General features: G+C 31.6%; 1 protein-coding gene across 1 annotated transcript; it reads right to left on the bottom strand.

The window, feature by feature from the left end:
- Positions 1 to 4,849: 4,849 nt before the first annotated feature.
- Positions 4,850 to 9,264, bottom strand: LOC102606638 (probable RNA-dependent RNA polymerase 1). The gene is made up of 5 exons (XM_052436652.1): positions 9,152 to 9,264; positions 8,498 to 8,996; positions 6,473 to 8,295; positions 6,142 to 6,292; positions 4,850 to 5,912 (listed from the first exon to the last, which is right to left on the bottom strand). Exons 2-5 carry the CDS (start codon positions 8,975 to 8,977, stop codon positions 5,133 to 5,135), a joined length of 3,234 nt encoding a protein of 1,077 aa, XP_052292612.1. The 5' UTR covers positions 8,978 to 8,996; positions 9,152 to 9,264; the 3' UTR covers positions 4,850 to 5,132.
- Positions 9,265 to 25,241: the final 15,977 nt, after the last annotated feature.

Genomic DNA, 25,241 nt, shown 5'->3' with positions numbered 1-25,241 from the left:
CAAAATTAGTTTATGTAAATGTTTTCAAACCTAAATTCTTTCTAACAAAATATTTTATAAATGCTTTTTAAGTATGTAAGTTATTTCGTTACATAACTACCTTTTATGATATTGTCTTTAAAATATTATGCAAGCCTAAATTGTTGTTATGAATATTTATAAAATTGATACGAATGTTTTGCGCCCACTTATGATTTTAATTATTTATGATTGTATGGGGGCCACCTCTTGAGGGTCAAAGCGCCGCAAAGTGCCACATATGGTGCAAAGTGCCACGTATAAGTCATTATGTATGAAACACTGATTTGAATGTTTTGGCTCATTATCCGTAGTTATTCTGATTTTGATTTTGATTTTGATCATATTATACGACATATATGTTCTAGACCAATACTGTGTTTCTGTTCTGAGTGTGCACACGATATTCTGATTCTGATTCTGATTCTGTTTCTGGCCGGGTCATCGGGACTATAGGTGACACTATGTGACATGAGCTAACATTTTGTTTTCTGTGAATGTGATATATGATTTGCTTTCATAAGTAACTATGCTTTTGATATTTTGAATTACTATGAATTTGTGTTATTCTATCATGATATATCGTTTTATGAAATTTATGAATTATGATATATGTTTTTAAATAAAAGAAGGCTTGCAATATTTTTGGTATCGATAGGCCTAGTGTGTTAGGAATGGTTTTACTTATCGCGTTGATGGCTCACCCATCGTCATTACTTTTTGCATATTAAGTTTCTTTTGAGAAGAGTGCTTAGCTTTGGAGTTAGAGATTTCGTGTTTGTTTGCTAGTTGAATAGGAGGAGGAATAAACTCATATTTCTCTTAATTTTATTTCTGTTATGAACTTGTAATTTGAGAGTTTTAAGACTTTTGTCATATTTATGTCTTGGAGAGAGAATGATTAATATTAGACATATGGATTTGTGGATTTTATTGAATAAAATTTAAGGTATTTCGGTTTGAGATTTTTGGCATAAGGATTTGAATTTGTAAGTAATCTCATTCTGCACGTGTTAGATTTGGGGTGTTACAGTGGGAGATTCTGGATTTTGGCAGAGTGTAATTTTTTAGAAAACGCCACTCTACTGTGCTTCTTACAAGCACCTTTGGTCATACCATTGAGACATGTTACGTGGCCAATTCGAAGCTCTATCTCCAGCGACCCAGTGGGAACTGGCAGACCATAGTAGAAAATAGTAAGAAGTCAAAAGTTCTGCCGTTAGAAACTCCACAACCCTCAAATACTCCACGACCTGAGCCTTCCATCACTAAACAGATTGCGGATGCGGGGTCTCCGATTACCAATGTCTTACCTACAGAGAACCGAGCTAACGTTACAAATTCTACTTCCGTTCAGGAGCCGATTTCCCAGGATGCCACAACTTATAATTCTAGGGTTTGAAAACCTCGAGATCAAAGCCCTTTTCCCCTGCGGAGCATTGGTGACTATAATTAATCCACATCATCAACGAGCATCCAAGACAGATTTTAGGCATTACAATTCTCATACTGATAATAATGATAGTTCTGGCGAGCACCTGGCGAATAATGACCACTTTTTGTTTGCACCTGAGAATTTTGAGAGAATTGACTTTAGCCTTGATTTTAGTGTTGCCAGTCAACATTCGAAAAGGGGCATTAAATTACTTGCCAGCCGCAAGTATCGTAAGAAATATTATAACCATCTGCATTAGTCATTTTTATTATGCTTTTTACCTTAGGCTATGCCTTAATCATTTCTTTTACTATTGTATTTATTTCTCTTGATTGGAGGGTTTGGTTTATGTCTCCTGGCAACGGCGCCAAAATTTGATGGTTGTCGAAGCCAACAAAAATAAATTCATACTCTAAATAAATTGTATATAGTGATTGAGCAGGGTCGTGTCCACAGAGATCGGTAATTATTTAAATCCTTTTAAAACATAAAACATAAAATGGGGGTTTTGTTGACAATAATAAAAATCAAATTAAAATAACAAGAATGCAAATTAAAGTTGTAATTCAAATTGGAGAAAGCTCTGGTTGAAGAAATTAATTCAGCTTGATTCGACTACTGATCATTGATTCAAATATAGATTATTATTACTTATGAATAGACCGGTTATAGCTACTGAGACCCTCTAATAGCCAATCTCTCCTTAACTAGTCGATAACCAAGGTACGACCGTTGGCTATTTCCCTAATCAATAGACAACCCTAGATACGATCATAAGATTTAATCAATTGATAGCCTGAAAAACTAGAGAGACCCAAATCCTAATCAACACATACGATGATTCATTTAAATTAGATTGTTTATTCTCATAACACAACTCACTACTATGTTATTTGTCACAAACATTAAAATCTTCATACGATGAATCCTTTAATTAACAATAGATTAAGTTGATAATTAAATAGTGGCCAATTACCTAATTAACAAACATAATCATGAAAATAATTCAGAGAATAAACAAATACCCAAAAAGCAATAAAACAATTAAAGCATAAAATAGATCTCACAGTAGTGATGAATCAAAGCTTCATTATCATTCAACCAGAAAAATAGGTTTAATTCTTCATAGAGAGAAGAGAAAAGTTTAGATCTAGGGTTTATTTCTCTTCTCCAAAAAGTCCTTTTTTTCACAATAGATTCCTCCCTTAAATACTCTCTCTCTCTTCTCCTTTAGAGTTCTATTTAAAATAAAATACTAATATCTGAAATATTAAATTTGTAATTACAAAAATAACCAAAAATACAAAACACGTTAAACTAAAAACTGCAGGTCCGTAGTTGACAGCACGCGCCCACGCCTTATCAACAAAGTTCTTCTGACGCTCATAATTTCTCCAAGAGAACAATCATCTTTAAACATCATCTTATAGCTCAATTTTATCACAAATCAATAAAATTGCACCTACAAAAGTAAAACACAAGTAAATCATTATTATTAAGTGCAAAACATCGATATTAAGGGAAGTAAACAATGCAAAACTAGTGCATAAATTGCACTCTAATACATAGGGTCACGCGGAGTTAGAAAATGTCATGTTGTGTCCATAGTGTCTTCGTAAGATTCTTCAGTTGACGTCGTCATTGGTTCAACGTTGACATGAATTGATCCACTGTGAGAGTCTCCATAGTTTCATGCAATAAACAATCAATCATTTGCGTACACATCATCAAGAGACTTTCTCTGTTGTGTGGTGGCACAAGATTATTGAGCAGCAAGCGAAGTTCTCGAATGTTCCCGCCATATTTTAATGGTTTGATAAGAGAACAAAGTGTGCATGCATTTAACTTTCATACAAGAAACACATATTTTAAGGCTAGCATGATAGGGAAGGAGAAGGGATCTGAGCTACTCGAAGAAGGATGAATAAAGAGATATGTACATTTGAAATATTTCTGTTTTGCATAAAGTTGTGGAGAGTGTTGTGTCTCCCTTCATTGAGATATAATATAGCAGTTAACATAAGATATTGAATAAGCTAATTAAGCTATCCAATAAGATTTACGACAAAATTTGTATATCTTTAAATGACTGTTATTGCTTTAGTTTTTTTATACATATACATACACACACACACATATATATATATATTAAGTGAAAACACTTTTACAACATGATTAGAATTAAATATTTTCAGAAATCCAAATCTAATCCACTAGGAAAGATAATGACAATCAGACTGCCAAGCCATGAAGGTGAAAAGTGCACTAAACTTAGAAAGACTATCGACCCACCGTTCCACCAAGAGAAGCTCTACCTTTATGTGTACTAATGGAATATTAAGTTCCATAATGCCATCATTTTCTTGCTTTTGATAGAGCTTATGTTGCCTGCGTTTTACCAAAGTTGCAGGGAAATAATTACCAAGTGGGAGAATCTGATGTGTACTGAAGGATCAGGTGAGTTGGATGTATGGCCTTATCTTGTAAATTTGATAAGTGATGTGATTTGTCGAATGGCTTTTGGGAGCAACTAAGAAGAATGAACCAATCCCAAACAGAACTAGCTGATCTGGCCTTACAAGCTTTACAGTCAGTTTACATTCAAGGATATATGGAGGTGTAAAAAATAATCTCTGGCTGATTTGAAAACATGTGCATCAATCATAAAGTTGAAATTTACTTATGACGATAGTAAGTATTAGTCTCCTATTTCCTTAGTCTTTTTTATTTTCATTTCTATAAATGTTTTTAGAAAAATGAACTTTATTAAGTGCAATTTCCGTTGTTATTGTTGTAAAGACTGAATTTGCATATTTTGTAGAGTGCAGACTTGTGCACTTAAGAAAAACGGTTTCTTGTTAATCTCATTTTAGTAAATTTTTACTGCTTATATATAGATATGTCCCTACTAAGAGAAACAGGACAATGATGGACCTTGACAAGGAAATCCGCTCTTAGAAATAATGAAAACAGGGGAAGCTAAAAAGGATGACTTATTAGGTTTGCTTATGGAATCAAATTTTAGAGAAATTAAAGAACATCGAAACAACAGACTTAAAGGGATCAGTAGGGACGATGTTATCTGTGGCTAAGAATGTAAGCTATTTAACTTTGCTGGACAAGAGGATACTTCAGTTTTGCTTCTTGGCACAATGGTTTTGCAAGTCTTTGGTGATATGAAAGTTGAAAACTGACTTCGATGGATTGAATCACCTCAAAATCGTAAGTATATATAACTCTAGGATTTCATTGTGATCAATATTTTCATCACACAATTATGTATCTGTTAGGATAATAATTTAATATTTATTTAGATACCACTCCCAATGATATTTTTAATATGTATGGATATCATAAATCGTAACATTCTTTATCCATGCATCTGTGAATTCCAAGTAATCACACAACAAACCATATTTTTATTTTATTACAGAAACTAAAAACAAGTTTCAAATTCAAGTACAGATCACACCACACTTGCATCTCACAGCAACAACAACAACTGCAGCAGCAACAGCAACAACAACAAGAAGGTAAAGAAGCCGTCACACAAGCTGCTTATTTAAAAAATAATTGCACACACTTAACTATTTTAATGTCAAATCGCTCCACCAACTAAGAGCACAATCCATGTCTGGAATGGCACTCCCTAGCGATGAAAATTTTCAAGGCCTGGCCTTTAGGAGCTCTGTTTTCCCCTTTTGATCTCAATCAGCTTGTCATGGATGCACCACGGGAAGCTGAGAAAATGGTCTCGATTCATTCCTTCTCGTTTATACCGACCCCAGTAACTTGGATGGTAAGTCACATGGTACCAAGCTGAAGCTTTTGCGTATACAGCTTCATGGCTAGAATCTGACTCATTCTTCTTCTTGTTGAACCAGGTCCTGGCTTCTTTTCTTAATGACCTTACAGCAAAAGTGATTGCTTCCAAGTCTCTTTTCTTATCAAAGGACTTTGCCATTTCCATGATGCACCCACTCAGTATTTCAGCCTCAGTTTTGATCCCATAATAATCCATCAAGTTCCCCAACTTGATAACATACTCAGTTTTGTAGTTGAAAGCATCGATGATGTAGTGCTTAAAGCCATCAACTTCCATATCAGTATCATAGGACTGCATTGCCACTTCCTTAGTAAAGGATTTCATAGTGGCTGTTGATGGTGCAATGCCTTTTACCTCTCGATAAAGCTTCCCAATGACACGCTGTGATTCATAGCAGGTTTTGTTTTGCTTCTCCATAAAGTCTGGATATTTCTTGACACGTAGTCCACTGGGTATTGTGGCTGCGACTCCAGTTTTGGAGAAGTCCACTGCAATGGAGGATAGCTTTGCAAGCTCAAGACATTTGCTGCTCCTCGCCTTGTCAGGTTCTGAATCTGCATGCACGACGTGGGCATTGCAAATTATGCCCAAGCTGTCATTGACTATGTAATCGGCAAAGTATTCCTCTACATCCTGCAGCATAGAAATGTTAAGGGGCAAAAAAAGGATCACGGCAGATTAAAGAGAGAAAAACAAATGATGAGAAGTTTTTCAGGATAAGATGATACGCTGCAATGCCTTTGGCTCGAAGAAATTAGAAATGACAGAGTGTAATTACAAAAGAAACTAAGCAAATAGAAGAGTTTATTCATGCATATGAATGAAATAAATCTTAAAACATTACTAGAAGATTGAGCAATACCTCGATTGTCACGTCACGATCCAAAACCTTTTCTGGTGCCGGAGTATAATCCATTGGTCGAAACTGAAGTGGAGGAATAAGTTCGTGGTCCCAGCAGACAAAGTACACGTCACCGTCCAGGTCACTTCCCGAGCATTCATTTGTATGGGGTCTAACAAATAATGCAACCATTGTCAGTTTACACAGGTATATATCTGAGCATTTATCAAAACAGAACAAGTCGTAAAAAAATGTTCCAATAGAATCTATTGAAACTTTCATTAAGAATAATCTATTATGAATCATACCATAAGTCATTCTTGGGGAAAACCAGAAAAAAAAAAAAGCTTACCTTTTTCCTTTTGCCGGGAAAACAACACAATCCACCATGTGATGCAAAGCAGGTACGTCCACAGCCCTTAGCACACGCATGTCTCCTGGGTGTAGACATGGATTTTTAGCAACAACCACCTTTCCCTCCACAACACTAAGTTCTCCTGACCGATTGTTGCAGGAATTATCCAAAAACTCTCTTCTTCTAGAGGCAGAACATTGAACAAATACCTGACCATATTCTAATGTGCCTGTTTCATCAAGACATCCCATCATTGCTCGTCCATTCTGGATAAATATCCTTGTTCTGGTTCTCAGCTCCAGCAGATTTGATGCGCGGAATGTGTGTAGCATCATTGACAGAAACGGTTCTACATCAGGCTTATAACCACACATAAGCATTTCTTTCAAAACATTTGTGTTCTCCCCTGATGACATCAGTTCCAGTGCTTCATGTGCCTTCAAAGGATCTGTTAAAATGGCATCTAATTGCGCGACGCCCTCTCTCTGCTTCTTTTCAAAAACACGATCTCTAATGCCAAGAGTAGACAAAAGGGTTATCAACTGGCGATTAAGGAAACAGGGCTGATACTTGCTATTTGCCAAAATGTCTAGACTTGTGCTTTCTGATTTGTACTTGAGCATACTCTTCCTCAATGATAACTTTGTTGATGAAGTTGGATCAACTGCTACAACACCTTTGTACCCACCATATCGGATCTGAAATGCAGATGGAGTATAAATCGTGAAACCACAATTTTTAGCCACAATTTCAGCTAATTCGGAAGATATTTTCCCTATACCATCCGAGAAACAATATGTAATCCCATCCTCCTCCACCTCTACATCAGGAATGATTTCAATATCACTACTGTCAACATGCAGTGCCTCTCTAGATGAGCTGAAAGACTGACCAAGTCTAGCAGCATACTTTGCAACATTCTTTATGTCGCGAAAATCACCCATTCTCTCTCTGATATCTGCTGCAGTAAGCTCAGGCCTGGATGCAAACATCCACAAAGAATTATCTTTCACTTGACTATTTGAAAATGCCAGAGTTTCAAACTTCTTATCTCCGATGACTATCCCATTTCTTAGAGTTGAGAGTACTCTTTCATATATTCTTGTATGTCTTTCTTCATTGGTGGAAGATGTCACAGGAGACAAAACTGTTGAGTACAACTTATCCAAGTCCTCATCAACAAAAGAAAGACGAAGAAAGTTGTCAATTTCATCCGGATAACTTCGTAACACACGATTTGACAGACTGATCTCCGGACCACAAAAATAAACCTTAGATGGGGTTACCAGAACCTTGTTAACATAAACCAAACCATCATCTAAGGCAACAGCAGGGGAATTAAGTAGTCTCCCAGATAAGACATACTTCCTATATTGCTCTTCGAGCCAGCTTACAGGCTCATAGCAGCATTCTCTTAGATGAAATAGCGTCTCCAAAGCATGTTCTATGCATTCCATTTTGATTCTACTTGGATCAACCAAGCGAAAGAATTTGGCATCAAGTGCCGGCCCTGGAATGCAGCCATGTTGAACCAGAGAATTGATTTTGAACAATATTTTGAATGGCAACTTAATGCCATGAGGTGGACTGATCATAGGGACAAGATCAGTGTTGCTAGAGAACCCTGAACCTCGTACTAGAGTGAACTGGAGTGGACTTTCTTTGTAGTAAAAGAAATCTTTCAGCGCTTTCGGAATATGAGCCCCTCTGGGAAGTTCCAAACACATGGCAGATGATTGTCCAATGCTTGACGATGGAGTAAAATCAACTTCGCGAACCCAGTGGATATCTTTCTCATAAATCATAGGAGCACCATATAACTGGCAACAGAAAACAAAGAAAACAAGCTTTTAGCGTATAACATTTGAAAGAAGTAAACTGATCGATCATGCAACACGGTATTGAAGTTATAGCTTTCTTGTAAGTGATCAATTTGCAAAAAAGCTATATTTCTTGATACATAACATGAAGTGATTTTATAAAATGATCACATATTGATTAGTTGTAATGCAAAATACAAACCTGAATGACAAGATATTTAACAGAGTGACCTCTGGGACGGTGTAGCTCAATCTGCCAAATGCTTTCATAGGAGAGCTCAAGCTTATAATCTACAGATGCATAAGACAGAAAGAACATAAATTTTCTGAGGTCCGAACACAGTTTCACAGAAACGTTTTCCTGTGACCAGAGCACAGAAAACTTGTCCTTAGAAATTTGGCATCCAAAATTCAACTTGTAATACGGGATCCTTCTCTTTTCATCGGAAGCTTTCAGATAAGATTTCCCGTACCACAAAAGACGCTCAGCAGCCAACCCCTTGATTAGTTCTGCAGCTTCCACAGTTGTGAACTCAACTATAGCATGTGCTCTTGAACCTTCCTTTTGTCCAACTTCAACATTAGAAACAGTTCCTTCACCGGTATGTAGCTCCAGAAATTCCTTCACAGCTTCGGAAGACATAAGTGAAGCAAATCCAAACAAACTGATCATCTTAGCCATTTCGTCAATACAATTTCAACTGCAGTTTAAATTGTGCATTATTGAAGTTAGCTACTCATACAACACCAACTTACGCAATCAATTAACGATAAAAGGCGACACATGCTCATACAGAAATATATAACTGGGACAGAAAGCAAATTCAAAACCAAATACAATAAGCAAATGAGTTACCAGGAAACAGTGATTACTCACGGAAGCTTGCAGCAAGCGATGTCAATGAACACTAAGTAGCTTTGTGAGAAACAAATGGTGATCAAGGAGGGAGTATATAGAGAGAAAAGCTCGTTAATGCCCTGTTCTTGGTCTTCAGTTTCAATACTAGGAAACTTATCATATAAGCTGACTTGACTATGACCTTTGGGCCCCATTGACTGTGTAGCTGCTTAAGTTCGCCCAAACTCCCATGTGACTGACACGTCTCGACATCTCATTGGTTGAAATGAGTTTTGTCCGATAAAATAGCTAGTTTTAATTCAACACATTGTTTTACACCGAGTAAGAAAATGTCATGTTCTGTCCATTGTGCCTTCGTAAGATTCTTCAATTAAAGTTATCATGAGTTCAACTTTGACATGCAATTTTCTAGTGTCACAGCCTCCATAGTTTCATGCAATAAACAATCAATCATTTACGTACACATCATCAAGGTGCTTTCTCTCTGTTGGGCTAAACGTAATTAATCATCGATTGATCAGCTTGAGGCTTTGAAGTAAAGGATAAAGAGTGATACAGCGGAGAGGTCATTGACTCGCTGAGAAATTAAATCAAAGCAAGATATGTCGCATTTGATGAAGTTACCACGATGCCAGCAAAATGGAAAAAAAGTGACAATTAAAATATATATATGTCCCCAGCGGCATGATAGGGAAGGAGAGTGGGCCTTTAGCAGCTTGAAGAAGGGAGAATGATGAGATAGAGATAGATACTTTTGAAATATTTCCGTTTTACATAAAGTTGTGGAAAGTGGAAACAATAAGGAAACGTGCATGCCAAGTAGAAGTAGACAGTACGCTGGTTAATAGAAGCTAAAGCAATATCCAATAGGAGTAAAGTCCTCATTATTCCATGCACTTTATTACATTTGCATCGTAATTCATATGCAAATTAAATTCAGTAAGCAAGCGTGTCTCCCTTCATTAAGATATAATATATTGGTTAATTAAGATATATATTGAATATGCTAGTTAAGCTGTCCAATAAGATCAATGAAAAAATTTGCATATTTTTAAATGATTATTATTGCTTTAATTCTTTTTAATATGTGTTTTTAATTAAAAACACTTCTACAACATGATTTAAATTAAATATGTACATATTTCTAGTAGGTATATAAATTAATGTTCCTCTGAAATTTTTTTAATTAATCTTCTAGAAATCAACAATTAATCTTCAAACCAAAAAAGAAGCGGCTTAATAAACATAAGAAATCTAATCCACATCTTAACTTTTATCAATCAAATCGACTCACTATTTTAGAATTATTATCACAAATTCCAAAAAATGAGTACTTGAGGAATCAAATAATTAGTTTTTTTCTTCTTTTTTTTTGTTTTACTCTGAAAAATCTCAAAAATTAAAATAACTATGCTTTGAAAGTAAAGGTGGGTTTAATAGGAGCAATTTTGTGTAATGGCTTTGTTGCTTTGCTGGGTTGGGACAATTGCAGAGTAAAAGAGTGGTGATATTTTACCCCCTTAGGGTGGTGAGATTTCCACCCTACAATTTCTGAAAATCTACCCTACTTTTAAAAAATAATTATAAAAATTTCTCTTTATTTTTAAAAATTTCAAATAAAGAAGAATTCTGAAGAATTAATCAACTAAAAATTATCTTAATTTATTTTGTTGTGACTTAGATTTTTTTTATTATATTGACTAATAAGATTGTTTTAACCTAAATTTAAATTGACTATTTTACCCTTAAAGGGTAAAAATACCAAAAATTTAATTTAACTTCAACAATTTTTTAATTTTATCCAAAATTCATTGTTTCTAAATAGTTAGTTCTGCTTTATTAGTCTATTTATTAATTTTTAATTAAACTAACATAATGTCTTTATGAGAAATTACTCATTAAATTGTTAGGCTATAAATTTATGTCATTTACATGTAAAATATTGAAAATTATTAGATTTCATTTAAAAAATTAGATTACAAGTCACAAATTAAGCACCTAAAGTATTAGATACAAGAATACATTTTTTTCGGGCAAGTGGGCCATTTTATGTCATAAAGTAAAATAATTAAATAGAACTTTAATAGTAAAAAAAACTAAGTAAGAAAACAAATATAAGAATGATTTAATTGATTAATTTCATAAATTTCTTTTGTTGATTTGTATTTATTAGAAAAAATGTGTGTTTATTATATATATTTGGAAGAATTGGGGTGGGTTTACACAAATAATGGGGTGGAAATATCCCCACCCAACCCCTTATCATATCTCATCAACCCCCACTTATCAGTTAACTCTATTAAAAATTGAGAAATTATCCTTGCATCACATTTGTTTTTAATCTTATATTAATCGACCACTTTAACACTAAAAATTATCATTTTACCCTTAAATGAATTAAAAAATTATTTTATTATACAAAATTTTAAAAAAATAAAAAATTATAATTATAAGAATACATCTAAATTAAAAAAAAATAAATCTCAAAATCAAGATGATAATTTTTTAAAAAAATTATAGTTATAAAAATTAGCATCTTGTAATTATATTTTTTGTAATAATAATTTTATTTAATTTTTTAAATTAAATTAAGTATAGTGAAGTTTACAAAAATTAACATGAAGAGAAAATCTCCCTATAATTACTGTAAAATTCTTTGTAATTAATATTAAAAAGCTTTCTTATACAAATTAAACAAAATTATAATTACAAAAAAAATTAACATTATAACTTTTTAAAATAGAATTATAATTATAAAAAATTAACATATTGGATTTGAGATTTATTTATTTTATTAAATTTAGGTATCTTTGTAATTATTATTTTTTATTTTAAAAAATTTTATAAAATAAAATGATTTTTTAATTCATTGAGGGATAAAATGATTTATTAGCGTCCAAGTAGTTAACAGATACGAGCTTAAAAAAAAAGTAGTGCAAAGAACATGTTAAAATTTTGCGGTGGTGAGATGTAAATATTACAAAACGAAGTGGTGTAGAGATAATTTTTCTTAAAAATTTTAAATTAATCTTTATTTTTCTACATACCCCACCTAATCCCAAATTTACCCTTATTATAATTTTTATCTTTTTTTTAAGCACCCATCATATAAAACTTATAAAATCTATTTTTTTAAAAAAATTATCAAAATCACTATAAAGAAAAAGATTTATATATCATTGCCATAACCATAAAAAAGATTTGATACTTTTTCATCATCCTCTATTGAGTACTGTAAATTAATTTCTTCCATGATTAAAAAAGTTGAATAAACAATAGTTGAGAAGAAATAATAATTTAAAAAGTTAAAAGAAATTAGGATTTAAAAAATTAGATTAGCTATATTAGATGTTAACAAAAATTATTATGTGGGTGCATGTAAAACCTATTTATCCTTTTAAGTCATTTCAAACGAGGATAAAAAAAAATCGGTATTAGAATGGAAGTGATTAGTGGGGTATGGCGAGATATAATGAAGGGGTCAAAATATCACAACTCGGAGGATAAATCTGTTATTCGAAACTCTGTTTGAATCCCATCAAAACAGCACCACTTTTACCAATGAATAAGACTTTTGACACCACTAAAAATTCCTCATAAAATCCTTTCTGAATTAAAATTACCGAAATAATGAAAGACAAAATAATTCTTTCCTTATTTTGAATGAGAATTCAGTTAACCACTTAGCCCTTATATAGATTATTCTTTTAACAAATTTTTTTAGATCAACCCCATTTCATGATTTATATATATATTTAAAATTTAGTTGAAAAAATAAATTATTTTTTTAGATAAGTAAAAGAGTTTAGAGTTATGGGGATATAAACTATATAATGAGAATAAAATAATTTGAGATTTTAGGATTTAGATGTATTTCATAAATGAAACTTAAAAGAAATTTTTTTTTTTTTGTGAAATTTGATTGAAAGATTATTAATTTTAGTTTGTATTTTATATATTAAAGTGGGGGTTATTTAGAAAATAAAACTGAAAAGGAGTGTTGTAAAGACTTTGAAGGGTTTTAAAAGCCCTCACTCTTTACGAATAACTGTCCAAGGGCACTTTCATTAAAAAAAAAAAACACATTAATTTAAGAGCAATGATATTTAATCAGAAGGATGATAAAATTAACTATTACACCATACAACGTAAAAGAAAAGACAAAATAATCAATTAACACTATAAGTCTATAATATTATATTCATTTGTCTCCCATCTGTCTTTCTTTTGTATTTTTAGCATTTTTCTTAATTTAAATATATCGTATTCGACAGTTAATTTGCAGAAGCTATAACTAGGAAGGTAATGAGATAAACTTATAGCGAAAAAGTAAAATGCTTCTTAATTTCATTTCTTGATTAAAAATAATAATAATAATAATTTAGTCATTTCCATGGTAATGCTATCATACATTAAATTCAAAGACATTGATCCCATAACAAATCTATCAGGTTCTGTAATATGCTAATGCTATCATGCATAAAAACTAAAACATATTATGTCCTGACAAATTAAGTTGCTAGTTATTTGATATCTAGTCGGATGTCTGAACTTGAAAACGACAATTTCTTTCTAATCTCTTTTTCAATAAAATTTTTATTGGCAATCAAATTTAAACTTCAAATTTAGCTTCTATTTGAAGGTTATAAACACCTTATTATTTAGTATTATAGCTGGATAGCTATAATAAAATATTTAGTAAATACTTATTACTATAGTCTGAAGGTTTAGTTGATTTCATCTCACTGATGAAAAATATAAAATAACTTTACTATTTTTGTAAATTCTATTTATAATAAATTATCAAAATTTATTTTATTGCTTCAGCTTTTTTTCCCATTGCAAGTTGAACTTTTAAGCCACATACTTTTAACACCAAACATACTCTAAATTGGATCTCATAGATTGCTTTGAAAAAAAATCGAAGTTCATGCCTACATCTAGAGAATTGTCAACGTGCGGTGCCCAACTTTTTGAGAGGCCGGCCCAACATTGCCCCACTTGGACCATGGCTAGCAAGAGGCCCATTGCTTTTTCCTTTTTTTTCCTTCCAAATTGAGTTGGGCTGCTTTTATTATATATATTAAAAAAAAATTCGTCATATATCTTAAGTTTAGTATGTTATCAAAAATACTATAAAAATTTAAATTTATTTAATTTTTCACCCTAACTTTTTAATTTATGTCAATTGTCCACCAAAACGTTAAATATTTAATGAGTAATAATACAGCTACAAACGTTTGTATAAACTTATTTTGTACAAATTGATTTGACATTAACTTATTAGTTGAATAAAAATATAAAATAATAAAAACAAATCATGTGGACCAAGGGACATCTAATCTAATCAATTAAATTATGTCACATTAGTTTGTACAATAAAAATTTATACAAGAATTTGTAACTATATTATTACTCATATTTTTTTTGAAAAATATTATTACTCATATTTAATAGAACCTAAGTAAAATGACTATTTTACCCTTGCATTCAAAGAAAATTATAGTCATCCATCTTAAATTTATCTTGTTATAAAAAATAATACAAAAGTTTGAATTTGTTGAATTTTCCACCTAAATTTTTAATTTGATCAACCTTAACCAAAATATTAACTCTATTAGAATATCTTACAGAATCTAAATAAAATGATCTTTTTACCCTTGAATTCAAGAGTATTTTGACTTTTCAATATAAATAATTAAATTAAATTAAAGAAGAAAAAATAAAATATCAAACCCAACAAAATCCACCAAAGATTTTGATCCCTAACCACAATTTGCATCAAATCATTTGTCAACCAAAAACAAAATAAAATACATCTCATTATGTTCTTTCTTATCTTCTCTCTTTCCAAATTTTTAGTGTTCACAAAATCAACACTAAAATCGTACCAAATCCTTAATCATCAACATCCTTCCTCACTAAATCCTTCAACTATCTACGGTAATTAACAAAAACATGCATTGGGCTATGAAAACCGGCCGTTGAGGAATCCTACGACAGTTGTAGATATTCATGAGGCTAGCAAAAGTGGTAACGGCAGTGATGATTAGCGATAATGGTAGCTATGTTACTGCAAATTGGGGTTGATTGGGTGTTCATGAAATCAAATGTAAGGATTGAATTCATTGGTGTCGATGAAATAGGGTCTAGGGTAATTTGTAGATTGATTGGGTAGTTTAGTGGACAGTTGATGCAAATTAAAAGCTTAGGGTTGAAATGTGAACCAATTTTATTTTTTGTAATATTTTTTATAATAAGGTAAACTTAATGTGAATGACTGATAATTTCTAAATACTTAGCATGTTAAATGTCTAAATTGCTTTATGATGTCCACATCAGTTATGATGATAGCTAACATTTTGGCGGATGATCCAATATAAATAACTTTGGTGGATGATCAATGCAAATGATAAACTTAGGGCATAAAATTAGTCAAATTTAATTTTTTATAGTATTTTTTATACCATGATAAACTTAAGGTATCTAATTGATAATTTCTCTACAAAAAAATTACAAAATTGGCAATCTTGGTTATTAAGCTCAAGTTCTCTAGCACTCCAACACTTTAACCACTAAGCCGAGCCAATTACGGGTAAATAATGTAAACAAAATTTTAAGTAGGGCATAGAAAGTTCAATCGTTCAAATTTTTTAAAAGATAAACAGTAATAAAATTAAAAATTAGTCAAATTAAAATATTTTCCATTAAATTTGATTATAAGGGGAATTAATTAAGGAACTTCAGGTATATTAAAAGAAAAATTTCACGTATGTGTAACATAATAATAATAATAATGAAGAAGAAGAAGACTTAACAAACTATAGTACACTTAATTATAATACAAATTCAATTAATAACTAATTAATTTGTAATTTAGAATAACATAAAGTTAATGAATAATACAAATTCATCCCAATTGAAATGAAACATAATATCATCTAAATTTTCAATTCAATCACATTAATTTAAAGAATATTGTTGGAGGAATTAAATAGAGCGACCATGATCTCCTCCAAGTGAAAGTGAGCAAATGGTTGAGCAGGTCACCTTGACCAGGTGGTATGAGCTTGATCAGATCACCTCGACCAGGTACAATGAGGTTGAGCAGATCGCCTTGACCAGGTGGTATGAGCTTGATCAGATCACCTCGACCAGGTGGTATGAGCTTGATCAGATCACCTCGACCAGGTACAATGAGGTTGAGCAGATCGCCTTGACCAGGTGGTGTGAGCTCGAGCAGATGACCATGTGGTATGAGCTTGAGCAAATCACCTCGACCAGGTGCTATGAGGTGGAGCAGATCACCTCGACCAGGTGCTATGAACTCGAGCAGATCACCTCGACCAGGTGTTATGAGCTCGAGCAGATCACCTCGACCATGTGCTATGAGCTTGACCAGATCACCTCGACCAGGTGGTCTAAACTTGAGCAGATCACATCGGCCAAGTGATGACCAGGAATAAAGACTCAGTTAAAATAAACCACCACAAAGCTCTTCCGAAAAATCAGGGCACGAATTTGATTAATTAATGGTTATTGTCACGATCTAAGGTCGTGGGTGTGGGGTATTTATAAAAACCCCGAGAAAACCACACGAAGAGGGGGAGGAAAGGGGGGGCTCTTTTTCTCTTGATCTCACTGAGAAATTCTTTCTGGAGACTTTACTTTTTTGTAAATTATTTAAAAAGCTTTTGGTTTGAAGGCAATGTTTATGAAGCCATATGAGAGATGGCATATTTAGTTTTTTCTGTAAACTCCATAACTGACTTGAGCGTCGGAGGGTTTACGCCGGAAAAACTTCCGGCACCTCTGACCATTCTCTGTAATTTCAGGTACTTATTAATCGTCAGCTTGAAGATTATATGCTCATGAATGTTCTGCTCATAGTTAGAGAATATTCTTGGAGATCAACCAACAGCTTCCCACCAAACAAATTTAATGCTGATGCAGGGATCCGAAATTGAGTCACTAACCAACTGGTTCGGATTTCGGCATCAACAAATATATTAGTGTAATTAAATTAAAATTTAGTCATAAAATTTAAAACATACTTTTTATGAGTTTTTTCATGTGTCGTGCTTTGACCTGTCTCAAATCATGCCGCACTTTTGAGGCCAACATGCTTGAAAGTTTAAGTATGGCCCAGACTACATGTATGCCATGTTGTGTTGTGCTTCATGACGCTAGGGTGTTGGCCATCTCTACCTACATTAGAGAATCAATAGAGAATTCATGATTGCTATTGGAATGAACAAAATTGATTTTTAGAAACTAATAGTCAATTTAAGTATTTCATAAATTATTTTTAAAATTAATTTTGACCTGGTAAATTACTTTATTCTAAAACAAATTTTAAAAAGAGAGGAATGAATCGGTTTTATCCTTTAATATAATTTTAAAAATATCCTCGATTATGTTAAATAAACCTAAATATGTCTTTAATTCCAAATATAAAAATAAAAAGTTATACAAACAAAAAGCATCTTTACATAAACTGATCTTTCGATTCCAAATCCATCTACAAAACAAAAATAATATAATATTTATTCATCGTTACACTCATTTTAGTCATAATCAAGATTTTAAGAGTTAACATTTGTTACTTTTAAAAAGAGTTTACTAATTGCAATGAACTTCTTTTATTGATTGCTTATACTAGCATAAGTAACAGTGATTATCTTAAAAATTACATCATTAAGAAACTAGCCTCAATATTGCCGCCACAAACATTAATGTCTCGAGTCTCAACTATAATGTTTAGAAAAATGAAAAAAAAATATACACACAAATATTAATGTCTCGAGTCTCAACTATCATGTTTATAAAAATGAAAAAAAATATACACAAAACGTTTTAGCGTATTTCCGCTCTGTGTTATTCCAAGAATTGATTAGAATCCCAATTGACTTGATAGAAATTTACTACAGATGTAAAAGAACCCGTAAATAGCTTGTCAACTGCAGATGTAGAAGAACCTGTAAATGACCTAGTTTGTGTATGGCTTCCATTCTGTTCTATGCTGAATTGGCAATATGCCCTCATTACTTCGGACTTGGTTTCATCGCGTTTGATAAACTTGAATCTGGAACGGCAGCCCTGCCTTCGAGCATGCTCACAACGAAAGACATCAAAGGCCTATTTGTAGGAGTCACAGAAGAGCTACATTGATCATTACCATCACTTGTTCTTCGATAAAATTTGAACCCAAATTTGGAACAACTAGCTCCATTAAGTTTCCTTGCTCTTTTAAGATAAGAGCCTAACTAGAAATAGGTAGAAATAACATTATATTTGGTTTAGTTATAAATTCAATAGCAATGGAAACAAAAACCTGTAAGAGCCAAAGTTACCCAATCTAGAAGATAAAATTTATCCTCCTTTGTCCTGCAAATAACGTTGCTTCTCCCGCTCTCAATTTCCAAAGTAACAATCCCGAAACTACAGACCTCTGCTTTGTCCGTTAAATAGCCATGCTTTGCATATTCTGGTGCCATATATACGCTGCACAGTCATGAATTTGGATTTGAATATTACATTGATTTTCATGAGAAGAAAAAGAGAAAACATTGATCAGAAATTAGCATGCAGCAACCCACAAGGTTCCTGCAATTCAAGTTCTTATGTAGGGGTTCTCTTCTTCATCAAGTTTGGCTATACCGAAATCGAATATTTTTTGGGTTTAGGTCCTTATCAAGAAGCACATTGGTTGCTTTAGTGTCTCTGTGCACAATCGATATAGCTTTACAAGATTAGGGTGTTGTAAAGCAGAAATCATGCCAATCTCATTAACGATTTCTCGATTTCCTTGCTTTGATTTGGAAGAAAGCTGCTTGACTTCAATGACTTTGCCATCTGCCAATAGGCCCTGCAATTTTCAGAAATGTAATCATATCTCTATATTGAAGAGATTATTATTAATTTTTTTTTTTGAAAAAAAGTAATCATATATAAATCTCCTATGCTATGAAACAGAAGGTATTATTTATCATGCATAGAATACTCTGTAAACAGGGCCAAAACCGCCTTCACTAATCTCGTTCTCAGAAGCAAAGTTGTTTGTGGCAGCTTTAATTTGCCGTAGGTGAAAGGAACCAGTATGTAAGTCTAGGCCCTTCAGCTCTATGGAAGAAATAACTGGGTTAATCTTCAAAAACAAGATTCTTCACATGCAGATTCTGAAAAAGAGACAAATCGAACTATAGATTGGAAAGAAAGTTTGTTTTTTATTCTCATTTTAAAGTCCTTGTTCCAATGTATGTTTTCTTTTGGAAGAAAAAAACCCTTCTACCAAAGGACACTAACAATTAAGATTAGAATAAATGCTGCTACTGCCACAATGCCGAGTACTGTGCCTACATTTGTACTATTCCTGCTTCCATTTATTAATGGGGATATGATATATGCTTGAAAAAAAAAACAAATCACTTAATACAAGGAATTCACATAGATATAACATTAGGGGACTTTTTTAAAATCTATGAACTTGCAATGAAACATGCCTCGTGTTAGTATTAAACCTACCAGGAATGTAAAGAGAAATAGCTGATAAAAGAGGACTATAAACTCCTGTATATAAGGGATAGTAGTTGTCCCTTTTCCAGCCCTATAGAGACGAGTCTCCATGGTATTGTTTGTCACAAAAGCAGAAAATGTTTTCAAAATTACTTTACAACACTACCAGCTAATATCGAAATCCTTCAGCTCCAGATTCCCCTGCAATAATGATACCCAATCAACTTAACTTTTCATACAGAAACTGAATTGTGTAAAGATTGAAAACAAATTACCTGAATGTAACCATGAAATATACGTCTTCCTAGACTGCGGTAAGTTTTGTCGTCAGTGAAGAATACTTCTGCAAATGGAGATTGACTATGTAGTTTCCATTTACCATACAATATCCACAGAAAGCTAGAGAAATGGGAGAAATGCGTGCTTCAGTGTACAACTGGGACCCATTCATCAACAATCTAGATGTATTTATCTGAATATAAAAGTCTTCACAGGTACTATTATCTATGAAGTGACCAGTGGTGCTAATTTGGAAGCCCCTGCTGCATCTGAATCGTCTTCAAATGTTGTATTTCCATCGGCAATCACTTGTTTCCCACAGCAGTTTATATGAAGAGACCAGTGATCTGGGACGATAAAGAACTGTCAGCATCTAATGCACAAGAAAAATTGTAGAATAAAAACTTTTAAAAGAAAAATTAAAAGCCAATGATTTTTTCATAGCATTGTTGTACAATATAAACAGCATTAGCAGAGTTTTTTTTTTTTTTTTCTCTTTATAATAATGAAACCGTTATAAGAGCTGTAAGGAAATGGTCTTGTCAATTATAAAATGGATTTCTGTCCCATATTTATTTAATAGTGCTCCCATGTTCCTCGAGTTAAGAAAGAAACTTTCTTGTTCTGACTTACTTGTTGGGCAGGTGAAGCATTTCAATTTCTATAAGGATGCAAGGTGGTGGTCAGAATTATAACAACATAATAAATAGTCTAAACTTGATTAAATTATGAAAGAAAACTAAGTCAAGGCAATGCAAAAAGTTACTTTTAAGTTGATAATGATCTTACACGCTTGGGATTTCACAATTTGAATCTGAGCTCCCAGCAGTGAAATTATTATATGAATGAGCTCTGCAATAGATATTTCTATGAGACTGATCATCTCTCGCTGTGCAATGTAAATTACATGAAACAAGCAAAAGAGATAAGCTGACTGTTGAAATGATCAAGAATGATTATCAAGTCAATCAAAGAACAAATAACCCTTTTAATAACAGAGATGAAAGCAAATAACAACACAAACAATTTTTATAGAGGTTCAGCCATAGTGGCCTAGTCCTCTTGAGAAACGAAGCTATAGCCTTATGTTTTTCTTTGAATCAAGTTACAATCTTACAGAAAGTATTACGAAGAACGCAATGAATCATAATAAAGCCTAAAAGACCTTATATCTAGCTCTAGAAAGATCCAGCAATTTTGTGAGTCATCCAGCTTGCATTCTGGGTTTGTTATACTTTCCCGCTCTTAGTAACCGTTTTTTAACAGCTTCTTCCACGTGCTGAACATGTGAGACCCATTAGTGAATTAAACGGCATCTGCATATGTCGTTTTAGGCGTATAGATGATAAGTGTATCACGTGCAAGTCACATGCTTCACTTAAAACTACATTCGACACCAACTCATTATCATAAACATGATTTAAGCTTGTAACCGACATATCATTAAGAATAAAACCGGCATGTGAGCTATAACTCGCTGATCCATCTGACCATGTCCTCTATTCTAGAATTCGGATTCTGATTTGCATTTCAACACTTATATTTACTTGTTTCATTTACAGATTTACTGACCATCCAATCAGCTGGTATAGCTCCACTTAGCAAGTTTCCAATCAAGTACCTAAACAAAATGACTGTAACTCTGTACAAGTTATGTCTGTCTGTTGATGGAGAGAATGAATTAATGAACATTATGGAAAAAAAAAAAGACATAGAAGTTTGTCAAACAACCTGCACTTGGAGAAAAATAGGATTAAAAAAAAAAATTGCTTACACGTAATTTACTCAAGGACCAGAAAACTTGCTTGGAATTACTCCATTTGGCTTGTTAAAGATGAGATCCCCGCAAGAAAATTCATGACAAAAAAAAAAAAAAAAAAACTGATTTTTCTCCTATGTGTACCTGGGAAGAAGGAATTACAGTGAGTTCAAACTAACAAGACTCTCAAGCCTATCATTTGTGCAAGATATTCAGGCAGCTCTCCTGTAATATTGCAACTCCTCAATATCCTGCAGTGTCACAACCAAACAGTAAGATTTTCAAAATAGTCGAAAGACGCAAAAAAATTCTATCAACTGGGTATTTACAAGTAATTCATCTTCTTCACATGACTAAGTGATGGAAAAGGTCCTTCAGGTTCATTCAGGTCGCTAATTCTCCAGCATATTGAAATTCAACGAAAACCAAACCAAGTATGAATCAAATATGTTGTAGACATGATGTAAAAAAAAATTAAAACCTTTTAAAATGAGAAACCATACATACAGGTCAGTTGATTCTACCGGAGAAGCAATGCCAGAAGGAATTGGCCCAACCAAACGACTTCCCCGGATGACTCTGTTGATGCATATAATTTTTGTTTCATTAATCATTAGCATTATTCACATAATTCTTGTTATAAATAGTATAATAAAGAACGAAGCTAGCAATCTAATTATTTTTATTGTGCTATAATAAAATAAATTAATTAATAACACTGTACATAAATTTTTTCATCTGTGAATTGTTAATGTAATCACCTCATTTGTTGACTCCATACAATCTTATATTTCAATCAAGTAAGAGTTGAATTTTTACATTTAGATACATTATATTTAGATGCCTAATTTGTAGGTTGGTTGATTATTATCGTATATCTAACGCCGCATATATATATTTTTATATCTAACACTAGATTATTTATTATTCTCGTATATAATAAATCGCGGTGTATTTATGTTTTTATTTTTTTAATAAAAGAGGACTAAATGTTTTCGAATTTGTAGTTAAAATATATGAACATATTATAATGTTTAAAATAAATTACAAATTTGATAATGAGGTTTTCATGTAGGCAGGAGTTTTGCCCGACCAAAATGTAAACTAATTTTTTTAATATATATAACTTCATATTGTTGAATGATGATTTTATATTTATTTGATAGAATACTAATTTTTAGAACGAATTGTATAAGAAACTTTTAAATAATTTATTATATAAATTTTGTAACACTTGTATAAGTGCCTGTACATTTTTACTCAAATTAACTTAGTTTAATATAAAATTTTAACTATTATGTATAAACTAACAATTATAAATAAAATAAAATAACATGTTGATTAATGTTAATAGTTGCGCTAAAAAAATATTGTTCTAGTCAAATCTTACCATAATGACTAAATTCTATTTTATCAGGACGATAATACCTAGCTATGATTAATATTGACAACATCAATAATAATTTTAGCGTTACAAAATCATTCATCAAAATGCAAATTACGGCAGACAATCAAATATTAACATTACAAATATACGCTTCCATTATAGAATTATAGTTATATTATATATATTGTTGAGACTTGAAATTTTGTCTAGCAATGGCTGGTGTTTAAGTGGCTTTGCCTCATGTTCTTATTTTATCCTGTTGAATTGTGCTTAGTTGAACCATGAAGTGGCACCTTGACGCCACATGCGTAAACAATATTGCGTGATTAGCAAAATACGTTTTCTAGAAATTTTATAAAAATTATTAATGTGTATAGTTAAAATATATACTTTTAAGCATTGACAAATCTTACTATACTAATTATATATATATATATATATATATATATATATATATATATATGTTTGTTTTTAATGCATTTATAAGGGCAAAAACATAAAGAGTTGATAAATGAAATATTTCGTTAATTTTTTTATGTCAAGGGGGTAATGAATTATTATGAAAATAGTAAGAGATAGACAGTCCGCAATTCTTCATACGAGAAAAATTGACAACCTCTCTTGTAAACTCTGTAGTCAAACTTATGATCAATTTAATCAATCCAATCTACGTAAATAAAAATAGGAAGATTGTCAATTTCTCCTCTACTGTAATTAATATATATTATTTATCCCCTTATTATTTTATAATGGCCAATTACCCCCTCTGATAGCATAAGTTTACGATATTGCTCTTATTTTCAAATACACTTTTAAATAAATCACATGAATGAAAATTAAAAAAAAATTATTTATATTTATTTATATTTATCATAGATTAAATAAATCACATGAATGAAAATTAAAATAAAAAGATTAAATATTAAAAATAAGAAATATATGTTTTGATGTGAAAAAATTAATAATAAAATATTTTTCTTGTACTTTTTTATTTTATAAGCATTTTCTTATAATAAATATATAAGAAAATTATTATAAAATGATAAAAAAATTATGATAAGAAAACTTGATGATAAATAAAAAATTATTATAAAATAAATAATAAAATATTTTTCTTATACTTTTTACATTTAATTTTAAAATATTTTAAAATATTTATTATAAGAAAATGTTTACAAAATAAAAAAGTACAAGAAAAATTTTAGAAATAAAAATTGATTACAATAATGGGGAAGTTTGGCAATCTCCCTAAAAATATATCTATGCGGCGTTAGATATACGAGGAAAATTGACAACCTCTCTTGTAAACTCTATAGTCAAAGTTATGATCAATTTAATCGATCCAATCTACGTAAATATAAATACAAAGATTGCCAATTTCTCCCCTACTGTAATTAATATATATTATTTGTCCTCTTATTATTTTATAATAGCCAATTTCCCCCTTTGATAGCATAAGTTTACAATATTTCCCTTATTTTCAAATACACTTTTATTTATATTTATCATAGATTAAATAAATCACATGAATGAAAATTAAAATAAAAAGATTAAATATTAAAAATAAGAAATATATGTTTTGATGTGAAAAAATTAATAATAAAATATTTTTCTTGTACTTTTTACATTTAATTTTAAAATATTATAAAATATTTATTATAAGAAAATGTTTACAAAATAAAAAAGTACAAGAAAAAAATTTAGAAATAAAAATTGATTACAGTAATGGGGAAATTTGAAAATCTCCCTAAAAATATATCTATGCGGCATTAGATATACGAGAATAATCAACCAACCTTCAAATTAGGCATCTAAATATAATGTATCTAAATGTAAAAATTCAACTCTTGCTTGATTGAAATATAAAATTGTATAGAGTCAACAAATGAGGTGATTACATTAACAATTCACAGATGAAAAAATTCATGTATAGCGTTATTAATTAATTTATTTTATTATGGTACAATAAAAATAATTAGATTGCTAGCTTTGTTCTTTATTATACTATTTATAACAAGAATTATGTATGCTAATGATTAATGGAACAAAAATTATATGCATCAACAGAGTCATTCGGGGAAGTCGTTTGGTTGGGCCAATTCCTTCTGGCATTAATTCTCCAGTAGAATCAACTGACTTGTATGTTT

Source organism: Citrus sinensis, chromosome 3 (genome assembly GCF_022201045.2).
Source record: "Citrus sinensis cultivar Valencia sweet orange chromosome 3, DVS_A1.0, whole genome shotgun sequence".
In the NCBI taxonomy this organism is placed as follows: Eukaryota; Viridiplantae; Streptophyta; class Magnoliopsida; order Sapindales; family Rutaceae; genus Citrus; species Citrus sinensis.
The sequence above is the reverse complement of the archived record's forward strand: the minus strand, read 5'-3'. Positions and strand labels throughout refer to the sequence as shown.

What these genes read in the sequence shown, in the direction of transcription:
- LOC102606638 (XM_052436652.1), bottom strand. Translation starts at nt 8,977, where the DNA reads ATGGCTAAGATGATCAGTTTGTTTGGATTTGCTTCACTTATGTCTTCC. An exon ending in TTCCCGGCAAAAGGAAAAAG is followed by an intron (nt 6,293 to 6,472) that starts GTAAGCTTTTTT and finishes ATTATTTGTTAG; the next exon opens with ACCCCATACAAATGAATGCT. An exon ending in ATCGTGACGTGACAATCGAG is followed by an intron (nt 5,913 to 6,141) that starts GTATTGCTCAAT and finishes TCTATGCTGCAG; the next exon opens with GATGTAGAGGAATACTTTGC.